General features: G+C 55.8%; 1 protein-coding gene across 2 annotated transcripts in view; it reads right to left on the bottom strand.

The window, feature by feature from the left end:
• Positions 1 to 4478: 4478 nt before the first annotated feature.
• Positions 4479 to 11438, bottom strand: part of DPP9 (dipeptidyl peptidase 9) — a 38394-nt gene continuing 31434 nt past the window's right edge. The window contains exons 18-21 of one of the 2 annotated variants that reach the window (XM_034996776.1): positions 10711 to 10863; positions 9903 to 10045; positions 8230 to 8341; positions 4479 to 5280 (exon numbers count right to left, since the gene is read on the bottom strand). In XM_034996776.1, coding sequence (XP_034852667.1) covers positions 5188 to 5280; positions 8230 to 8341; positions 9903 to 10045; positions 10711 to 10863 — 501 coding nt within the window. In that variant the 3' untranslated portion in view covers positions 4479 to 5187. Of the gene's footprint in view, positions 5281 to 8229; positions 8342 to 9902; positions 10046 to 10458; positions 10594 to 10710; positions 10864 to 11438 lie in introns of those variants that run through there. The other variant, XM_034996777.1, reaches the window with a different exon arrangement.

Raw genomic sequence — 11438 nt, 5'->3', positions numbered from 1 at the left:
AAATCACTCTAACCTCCTCAGATACAGAGGATGAAGGTCAATTTCAGGGAGGTCAGGAGGATCCTCCAGCAGGCTGACAGCTCCACAGATAACCCGAACTCCAAAATTGATGCCCCTCTAGTATGGGCAGCCTGTCTTAAATTGGGATATCTGCTCACATTAAGAAATTTCTTTCTCCTTGCAACTGCCTGCTCTGGGCCCATTAGAAATTGGCTCCATAAACTGGATGATCACAGTCTTATTCCGTGTTTCACACAGCATGGTCCTGTTGATGTCTTTCCCATTACCTCACCTGCTGCGTTTGACCTTTAGTCCATCACTCTGAAGGATTCAATTAGTGGCCAAGTGCTGTTGCTAACGGGATATTTCAATTGTGAGCTGTTTGAGTCTCCCACTGAAGACAGGGAGGTTTGTGTGTGCTTGTTTTCTTTTCAGAAAGACTGAGCCCAAATCTCTCTTGTTTTTCCTTCTTGCTTAAAAAAAATCATTTTTAAGAGAGATTAAAAGTAAAAACAAAACAAAACCCTCATTCCAAAGATCTTGCTTTTTAATCATGACATGAAATCTAGCAGTCCTTAAGGAAACCATTTGGTGACACAAATATCAATGGACAACTCTCTCTCTCTGTTCAGGACACCATACGTGGGATGGGTGTGGATATAACAGGATTGCACGGAGGAACTCCTTTCTTGAGAATAAACAGTTCTGTATTATGACTGTAGTGTTGGTTACAGGAATCTGTACAGGCGACAAAATGAAATAGACACACACACTCACCCAGGAGCACCTGTAGAGGCTGATAAAATCCATATAAGGTATAGAGTCTTGTTAATTGCATTGCACTCAGGTCAGTTTCCTGATGTTGACAATGTACTATGGTTAGGTAAGGTGTAAGCTGGGTGAAGGGTCCATGGGATCTGTACTAGTTTTGCAATTTCCTATGTGTTCATAGTTTTTGTTTGTTTGTGTTAAAATATCATAAACATGTTTGATGGACCAATGACAAACCAGGAAGTCTCTGCATCCAATATGACACAGGCTTTTATGTCCATCGGATATGGGTTCTTGCCAATTAGGGAAGAGATGAGCTTTTCCAACAGGAAAGCCAGCAAGCATATGCACAGGCAGCCTCAAACAGTGCTGGGGACCCCCCACTGACGGATCGGATTCCCCACCAGTGGTGGAGAAAAGTGGCCCACATTACAGCCTGGAAGAGACAAATGCCTCTACCTGCCATCTCTGAGACCTTGGCCTTCTGCCAACAGACACTTGTCCTTTTGTAGCTGCCCATCATCCACTCTCCTTTCTGTTGGCACCCCACTTCTATATCCGGGCCTCATTGTTGGGTAGGAATGTGACTGACTGAAGTTAGGCCAATGGATGCTGTTTCATGATAATCTGAGTACTGACTGAGACAGGAGTAGAAGGTTCTGAGGAAGAGTTCCTGCTTGGAGACAAATGCAGGTTTCCAGCTGCCAAGGCTCCTGGAGCAAGCCCAGTGCCCTCTGCCATCAGTTTCTGTCCTTCTGTGACTTGTGACCAGTCCCTTCCTCCACTTTATTTCACAGAGGTTTAAGTGAAAGACATCTTATTCTCAAGACTGGGATTTTAAACATTCATTGACTGAGCTTCGTACCCATAAAACACATTGAGATTGACAACATTGTTCAGTTTGCAATATGGATGACAAGGGACTGATTTCCTTCAGATGTAAAGAAAGTCCACAAATCAGTGAGGTCCATAGATCAAAAGAAAGGTGGGCCAATGATTACTAGTCAACAAGTGTCTTAAAACGTGAAAACATTCCCACACCTAAAAGAAATGTGAGTTCAACTTACAGCGAGATGCCGTGTTTCACCCCTAAGATTGGCAAACATAAAAATATTTGATAGCAGGTAGTACTGGTGGAGGAATGGGGAAACAGGCACACTTCACCCTTCTTAGAGCAGTTTACATGGAGGTGGTTCTCTTTGGAAGGCAATCTGGCAATACTCCGTGAAACTAAAAACGAGTATGCCTTTTGATAATTCTAGGAACCTACCCTATAAACTCAAACATATGCCCAAAATATGTGCAAGACTATTTGTTGCAATTATCACTTACACTGGCGGTTGGTCAATTACAGCCTGTGGCTAAATCTGGCGGGCTGTTTGGTTTTGTAAATAAAGTTTTATTGGCACCCAGCCAAACACTCTTTTACGTATCATCCGTGGCTGCTTTTGAACTAGAAGGGCAGAGTGGAGTAGTTGCACCCAAGGCTGTCTGGCCCACAATGCCTAAAATATTTACTCTCTGGCCTTTTACAGAGTAAGTCCACTGACCCCTAGTTTATACTGATTTAAACAAAAAAGCCCAGAAAAACTGGTTATCCCTTGATAGGTGCCTGGCAAAATAAATTCCGGCACAGAGGGAGGAATAGAATTCAGGTGTTAAAGATAGAGACTGGCCACAGAATGGGAGAAGATATTTGCAAATGACACTACAGATAAAGGGCTGGTATCCAAGATCTATAAAGAACTTCTCAAACTCAACACCCAAAAAAACAAATAATCAAGTCAAAAAATGGGCAGAAGACATGAACAGACACTTCTCTGAAGAAGACATATAAATGGCTGACAGAGACATGAAAAAATGTTCATCATCATTAGCCGTCAGGGAAATTCAAATCAAAACCACATTGAGATACCACCTTACACGAGTTAGAATGGCAAAAATGGACAGGGAAAGAAACAAATGTTGGAGAGGTTGTGGAGAAAGGGGAACCCTCTTACACTGTTGGTGGGAATGCAAGTTGGTACAGCCACTCTGGAAAACAATGTGGAGGTTCCTCAAAAAATTAAAAATAGAGCTACCCTATGACCCAGCAATTGTACTCCTGGGTATTTACCCCAAAGACACAGATGTAGTGAAAAGAAGGGCCATATGCACCCCAATGTTCATAGCAGCAATGTTCGTAATAGCCAAACTGTGGAAAGAGCTGAGATGCCCTTCAACAGACGAATGGATAAAGAAGATGTGGTTCATATTTACAATGGAATATTACTCAGCCATCAGAAAAGATGAATACCCAACTTTTATACATCAACATGGTTGGGACTAGAGGAGATTATGCTAAGTGAAATAAGTCAAGCAGAGAAAGTCAATTATATGGTTTCACTTATTTGTGGAACATAAGGAATAACATGGAGGACATTAGGAGAAGGAAGGGAAAAATGAAAGGGGGGGGGGGAATCAGAGGGAGAGATGAACCATGAGAGACTATGGACTCTGAGAAACAAACAGGGTTTTAGAGGGGAGGGGGGATTGGTTAGTCCGGTGATGGGTATTTAGGAGGGCACGTACTGCATGGAGCACTGGGTGTTATATGAAAACAATGGATCGGATCGTGGATCACCACATCAAAAACTAATGATGTAGGGGGCGCCTGGGTGGCTCAGTCATTAAGTGTCTGCCTTCGGCTCGTGTCATGATCCCCGGGGCCTGGGATCGAACCCCACAATGGGCTCCCTGCTTGGCGGGGAGCCTGCTTCTCCCTCTCCTGCTCCACCTGCTTGTGTTCCCTCTCTCGCTGTGTCTCTGTCAAATAAATAAGATCTTAAAAAAAAAAAATTAATGATGTATTGTATGGTGACTAACAACACAATAAAATTTTTAAAAAAAGAGACTGGGAAGTGATCCCATCTCTGGAGGGAAGGCGTCTTTTCTCTATCTATCCTTTTGCACTACCGTTTTACTTGTTAAGCCATTAAAAATAAAAGTGGGACTTCCCCAAGTATGGGGAGGGTGAAGGTGCCAGGAGAGGCCATCCTGCTGTTAAGGGACTTAAGTTACCATAGCGCCATCTGCTCAGGCAGCCTCTGCTCTCCCTAGGTCTCGGCTGCTGGGACAACGGGAAAAGGGGAATGGCCTGCCCTCCTTGGATTCCTGAACCACGGAGTCAAACCTCTGGTCAAGCACAGATACCAATAATAAGTGAAGGCATCCGGGGCAGAGTAACGGGCCAGAAGGATGTGCACCCTGGCACCTGCTGTTGCCCCGAGGAAGCCTGCGGGCGGACCGGGCCGTGCGGGACACCCTGGGCTGGGTCCCTGGGGGACAAACAGGGGCATCAGGACCCCGGGGCGGTCCTCCCTGGGACCCATCTGATGAGGAGCGGGGCGCCTCCCAGCACCCCGCCCCCCCTCCCCCGTCGGAGGAGCCCCCAGCCCCGGCCCCAGGCTTAGAAGGAACCTCAGGCAGGCGGCCGCGCTTCCAATCTGGAATCGTTTACTGAGTCCACTTCTTACACACATAATTATAAAAGAATAAGAATCGACAAAAATATTTTCTTTCCATAATATGTAGAGGTGGTTCGTTTCTGGTGGGGTGTTTTTGTTTTTGCTTTTTTCTTCTTGCCCGCCCCCGGCAGAACACTTGGCAGGGAGGAAAAGGAAGGAGTAAGGATAACCCTGAGGCGGGGAAGGGTCCGCTCGCAAGGCCAGACCCCGGGCGTGCGCGGGCGGCGCGCACAGGGCCGGGCGGAGAGCGGGGCCGCGCGCTCGCTTCGGAGCCGGCCTGAGAGCTCCGGGAGGGCGGGAGGCTCCCGGCCCGCGGCGCACCGCTCCCCGGCCGGGCTTGGAAGAAGCACCCTTACCCCGCCCCCGCGAGTGCTGGCTGGGCGGAACTCCGCGGCCCGGCGGCGGACCCCATTCTAGGCTGAGGCACCCTTTGCTTTGTCTTTTAAATAATCATCAAAAACGCCCCCCAAACAAAACACCATGAAGTGGGCGGGCCTGGAAGGAAAGGCAAACGCATGCTTCTGTGCGGCCGGCGTGCGGCGGGGCGGGGAGGAGGCCGGGCCCCGCCCGGGGTGGGTTCCCGGTGGAGTTGAGGCTCCGGCTCCCGGACATCGTGGAGGGGAGGGGATGGCTTGAGGAAGTGCTTCTTGGATGTGGGCCTCATCTCTCCGTCCTGGCAACCGAGAAGCAGCGGCAAAAAACCCAGGAGCATTACAAAAAGGAGAAAGGCGTGGGGGCGGCGAAGGCGGAGGCTCCGGGTGGGGGGGCGGCTGTCCAGCGGGGGCGGTGGGAGGAGGCGCCGCGCGGGGTCTGCGGGGGCCCCTCGGGCCCTCCCGCCTGCTCCCCCAGTGGCGGCGGCGGCGGCGAAGCCACTTGTGCTCTGAGTGTGCAGGCCCCGGGCGACGGGGGCTCAGAGGTATTCCTGTAGAAAGTGCAGCAGCGTGACTTCATAGTGCTCGCCGGACTCCGGGCAGCGGATACTGTGTCTCTCGTTGGGGTAGATCTGGGTGGACAGAGAAGGCAGGGCTGGTGACACAGAGGGACCCTGCCCCAGGCGGTCGCCAGCCCGGCATCCTGTACCCGCTCCACCCCCCCACCCCCCACCCCCGCCCCAGCTCAAGGTGGCTCCTGGGCGGTGGTGGAAAGAGCAGACACCCTGGACTGATGGACCTGAGTTCCAAATCTTCTCTGCCCCCGACTGGCTTGCTGTGCACTCTGGGCAAGTGACAACCCCCCTGACCGCAGCCACCCGCCTCCAAAACCGGAGGAAGAATCTGGACCTCTCGGGGTCTTTTCGAGGGCTGGCCAAGCTCGTCTCTCAAACACAGAGCACGTGCACACTCAGAATGGCACATTTGAGAGACTGCCTCTCTGCCCCCAAGCTAGGAGCTGTCCCTCAAACCTGGGGAGGTGCAATGAACCCACCTCAGTGGAGGGGGCGGTGCATCAAATCTTTGGGACCTTTGGTACTGTTCACTGGAGCCACTTGCTTTTGACCAAAAGGCCACGTTAGGACTGCACATGCCATGGCTCCCACGACAGGCCTCCCACCCCAGGCTCTGTCGTGTGTTTTCTGGGTTCTCTCCCACCACCGAGGGGGGCATTATCCCCAGAGAGGAGCGGTGACTTGTCAGTGCCAAGGGCCAGTCCTTGAGACCTGGCTGAGCTGACGTCCAGGCCCTTGGGTGGCGGTGACAGCTTAGGTCTTGCCTCTGACCATGAAACGAGGGCTCTGGCACCCTAGCAGGTCTCAGATAGACCCTGGGGGCTTGAAACCTGCTGCACACTCTCCCAAAGTACCTAACTCTAGTCTCAAGCTGGGGGGAGCTGGCTGGTACCAGGGCCGGGGGGCCCATTCCTCACCTCTCCCTGCCAGCAAGATGGGTTTGCGAACTAAACCATTCCTTCCTCTCCAGGCCCACAGCCACTGCCTCAGTTCACCACTCTGGAATACATCCAAGTGCCCAGAGGTCTCTCCTCCTTCTCCCTTGCCTTCTTTTTTATTTTATTTTATTTTTAAACATTCCATTTATTTGACAGAGAGAGACAGTGAGAGCAGGAACACAAGCAGGGGGAGTGGGAGAGGGAGAAGCAGGCTTCCCGCTGAGCAGGGAGCCCGATGTGGGGCTCGATCCCAGGACCCTGGTATCACAACCTGAGCCGAAGGCAGACGCTTAACGACTGAGCCACCCAGGTGCCCCTCTCCCTTGCCTTCTTTAATCCATCCCTGGATGAAGCACAAGTCTAATCGTACAGTCCCCAGTGCAGAGCCCTGCAAGGACTTGCCAGTCTGGCATCAAGACCCTGTCTCCTGTAGCAGGACCTCACTTCTCCCCACTTTGGGCACCAGCACTGCCAGGGACAGACCTTTCACACCACCCTGGGTCTGGCTGCCTGGTTACTTCTTCCTCCTTTTGGCTGTGAGGGCAGGGAGCAAGTCTGTGTGGTTTCCTGCTGTGCTCTCAGCCCTCAGGCCAGGGCCTGGTCTACAGTGTGATGTGTGAACAAGGAGGACCCGGGACCACCAGCCTCCCAGGCCATCTGCTCCAGGGTGCCTGAAACAAAAGGCGGGGTCCGCCCCACCTTCCTCACACACAGCCCTGCTCCCACCCCCAACAGAGTATCTCATCTCACCCACAACTTCTCATGGGGAGGCAGGGGCCCAGGACTCCAGGCCCACCCTGTGTGCTAAAGGCTCTCCCAAGAGAAGCCATTTGGCCCTTGAAACCTCACTGGCAGGCAGGAGTTATCCTGCCCATGTCACAGACGAGGAGAGGCGGAAAGGCCCGAGGTTAATGGACCTACAGCGGAGCAGGATTTCATGCTCATCAGGGCTGTGTGAGGTTCCATGCCACCCTGCCTCACCTGATCTGCAGCTGCCTCTGGCCTGTATGCGAGGAGCATGTCCTCCCTCCTGCCCTGTCTGGAAAGGCATGCTCAGCCACAGGTCCCTGAGGCCTGTCCCTCCTCCCCTGCGACCCTCAGTTTCTCCATCTGTCCAATGGCAACATGGCACTCCCCTGAGGACAGAGCGTGTGGAGGCTTCTGGGAGGCAGAAACACAGGGGTTGGCAGCACGTGATAAAACCTGCCTCTCTCGCTTGGCCGGCCCCTTTCCTGCTAGGACGACTGACTATGGCTCACGTCCCACTGGCTCCCGTGGGCCCCTGTCTAGAGGGCGTCCCAAAGGAGGCAGGCCCACACACCTCACCCTTTGAAGGAAATCCAGCCGAGGCCCCACCCCCACCCAAGCCCCGCCCCCACCGCTGAAGCCCTGCCCTTCGCCACCAACGCCCCACCCCTCACCTCCAACCCCTACCCTCTCGGAAGCCTGACTCATCATCAAGGCCCCACTTCTCACCGACAAGACCCGCCCCCTTATGGCGGAAGCCACGCCCCTCGCCCAACACCCCACCCCTCGCCTGAGCTGGTGGCACCCTGCCCATCGCCCCGCCTTTGCCCCCAACTCCTCTCCCGCTTATTCCATCCACCCTGGTCTCCAGTCCCAGGAGAGGCCCCCGACACTTTCCCGTGCCTGGTGTCTAACCCCCCAGTCTCCCACACCTCTACTCTCCAGCATCCTTCAATGTCACCTCCTCCAGGGAACTCTTCTCTGATCCCAGTCACCCAGAGATGCTTTCAGCGCCCTGTACCTTCCTTCCAGGCAAATTCCTTGGTTTAAGGTAAAATGGCGTGGGCGCGATAATTTCCGTAACCCTGGCCTGCCTCCACCAGGCTGAGCTGCAGGGGCGTCCTGGCCTGTCCCCTCAGGGTGCCCGCTGTTGAGGGCACCACCAGTGATCAGTCCATGATTGCTGACTGGATGTGGGGCCATGGGGGGCCCGGGGAGGGGTGGAGGCAGCTGGTGGGGGGAGCCCTGCCTTGGGGGCCAGCGTAGCGACAAGTGACTCTGCCCTGCCCATCCCACGGGCTCCTGGGGAGGCGCCACCCACCTGGAGCTGGTAAGGTTTTCCGGCTCGGATCAGCTGGGAGACGAGGAAGTTTGTGTGGAAAAAGTGCACATTCTCATCCAGGAAGCCATGCAGGATGAGCAGGCGGTTGGGCCTGGAAGACAACGTTGGGTGAGGGTCTGAGGAGGGACCCTCTGCTCCCGCCCAGCACCAGCTCAGCAGCCCACGGTGGCAGAACCGAAAGCCTGAAAGCTGGGGGTGCGACAAGCAGGTCTGGGGACTCCCTCACTTCCAGGCAAGGAGGGGAGTGGCGGGTGGGCGCGCTGTGCGTGGTATACCCTGAGCCACAGGGAAGCTTCTAGAGCAGAGCTGCCCCATGGCACTGTGGGATGATGGAATGTTCTAGACCTGCCCCACCCAATGCAGTCACCACAATCATCACCACATGTGGCTACTGAGCACTTAAAATGTGGGAAGAGTGGCCGAGGAACTGTAGGTTTTAAAAATTAGATTTTTTTTTTTAAGAGAGAGTGCAACGCAGGCAAGGATGGGGAGGGCAGAGGGAGAGGGCAAGAGCCTTGAGCAGGCTCTATGCCCAGTGTGGAGCCCCACGCAGGGATCGATCTCACGACCCTGAGGATCACGACCTGAGCCGAAATCAAGAGTTGGACACTTAACCGACTGAGCCACCCAGGCGCCCCTAAAAGTTTGATTTTTAAAAATAATTTATTGAGGTGAGATTCTCATAACCTAAAAACCCCTCATTTCAAACTGAATGATTTGGTGGATTCACAATGTTGTGGACCACTGCGTCTGTCTGGTTCCAGCAGAGCCCCCCGACATTAGCAGTCCCCCCCGGCCCCCTGACAACCACCACACAGTCTGTGTCTGTCTCGACGGAGATACTCTGTCAGTGGCTGTGAACCAACGTGAGCTGAAATTCAGGGGCCACATAGGGCTCCCGGCTCCCAGACTGGACGGCACAGCCCAGAGCACTGGGTTTCGAGCTTGGCTGTCCCCAGGGAGCCTGGGCCACACTCCAGACCACGGAGAGCAGCCTCACCAGGAGAGGGGCCCAGGCGGGCTCAGCCTGCATCGAGAGCCTAGCACGAAAGGCGTGGGCCCAGGGAAGTCGTTCACCAGATGGAGCCACACCAGAGGGCGGCAACACCACTTCCCCCCCAGAGAAAGAGGCAGATACCGAAGCATGACATGGTATGCCTAAGCTAGTCCCACGGCCCTGGATGTTACAACCACGTGGACCTGTGTCCCGAACCACCGCATGTCAAATCCCACAAAACTGAGGCTGATCGGATTCAAGACCAACCGACGGCCCCACAGCTGGACACGTGCTTGGGGAGGGAGGGAAGCCTGCGTGTGCCAAGCAGTGTGACTCTAGAGCCTTCTTTCCATCATTCTGAGGGCAGGGCCAAGGCCTCCCCCCTCACAGGGCAGCCTGGTGTTGGCCTGCTTCTGTGAGGAGCAGCGAGAAGGGGAGGCCTCAGGGGGTGTGACGCGGCCACAGAGAGGGAGGTGCGGAGCCCACAGGAGTACAATGCCGATGCGGGGGGCACCGCGGACGCCCAGCCTCGCTGACAGCCGGCCCCGGGGGGTAGGGGGGCATCCCGGACAGAAGCAGCGGGGCCAGGGAGGGGTGGCGGGAGAGAAATGGGGGCCGCGGCGACCCGGAAGGCTGGGGCAGGTGGGGGCCTTACTCATTGGGCAGCTTCTCCACGTGCAGAGCTACAGAGCCCGCCTCGTAGCCAAGCTGGTTGTTCTCTGGGACATCCATGTAGCGCTCGGTGTACCCTGTGTCATAGGCCATCCAGACGGTGACCGGGGCGCCCGCAATGGCCACCTGAGGGCCACAGTGGACAGAGCGGGGTCAGGGAGACAGAGACGGGGAGAGAGAGAGAGAAGCAGAGGGAGAGGAGAGGAGAGGAGAGAGAGAGACACACACACACACGGGTCAGGTCTCAGGAGCCCTCGCTTGCCTGCCGGCTGCCCTGGGGCCTCCCCCGAAGGATGTGAGGAGCGGGCATGCACACGGGGGGGCTGGCAGGGGAGGGGCCCTCAGACCGTGTGTCCCCCGTGGATCGTGCGTTGTCGAGGGAGGGCGGGTGAGCTGAACGAGGGCGTTCAGGCCGGGATCGGCCCCTCCCTGGTCCCACTGCCTTCCTGCCTCCTCCTCCTCATCGCCGCCCCGCGGTGCCCTGACAGTGCCGCCGGCCTGGGGGCCCCTCCCCCGACGCTCTTCACACCATGCCCCACCTCTGCCCATCCGAGGCCGGGGTCCCGGGCTCAGCCTCCCACAGAGAGCTGCTGGCGGGGTTTTGTGCAGCCGGATGCCATCCTGGGGTCAGCAGTGGCGGGCAATGAGGAGGGGGGCTCGGCCCCACGGGGCTGCTGCGGGGAGAAACAGCCACGTGGCAAGGCCCCTGCCGAGATGCCTCTCCGGGGGGGCGGGCTCCGAGGGGCACAGGCGGGTGCCCGCAACCAGGAGGGGGACGGGGCGGGACCCACCTTGAACACTTGGGGCTTATGGATCAGCCCCATGAGCGAGAGGAAGCCTCCGTACGACCACCCGTGGATGGCAACTCGGCTCAGGTCGATGAAGCCGTACTTCTCGGCCACAAACTGCAAGCCCTCCACCTGGTCCTCGATCTCCACCTGGCCCTGAGGGACGAGGCCGGGCACCTCTCAGAGGGCTCCTTCCGTGTGTGCGCCCTGCTGTCCCACCTCTGTCCCTCGTGGACCAGAAGCAGCTCTTGGGAAGCTCCCCCTCTCTCCAGACCCTGTTCCAACCTGCTCTCGGGGGGGTGGTGGTCAGTTGGGCCAGGCACCAACCCCACCCTGCCACCTCCTGGCTGACCCGGAGAAAGTCACATCTCCCTTTCTGGGCCTCAGTTTCCTCATCCCTAAAATAGGACGTCCACTTGAACAGGGCCACTTTACAGTGGGCGAGGTGGTGAGTGTCCTGCACTCAGAGGCCTGGCACAGGCTGAGGCTCGATGAACAGCGAGTGTCATTACCGTCTTCATCCTCATCGCCACCACCGCCATCCTCCCCACCATCACCACCATCATCTCCATCTTCATCACCACCACCACTATTCCCACCATGAGCACCATCAGCTCCATCCTCATCACCTCCGCCACCATCACCGCCACTGTCTCCATCCGCACCACCATCCTCACCACCATCCTCACCACCATCTTCTCCATCCTCCCACCATCTTCTCCATCCTCACC

Source organism: Mirounga leonina, unplaced genomic scaffold (genome assembly GCF_011800145.1).
Source record: "Mirounga leonina isolate KUSES-001 unplaced genomic scaffold, KU_Mleo_1.0 Mir_94, whole genome shotgun sequence".
NCBI lineage: Eukaryota > Metazoa > Chordata > Mammalia > Carnivora > Phocidae > Mirounga > Mirounga leonina.
This window is presented reverse-complemented; position numbering and strand designations above follow the sequence as displayed.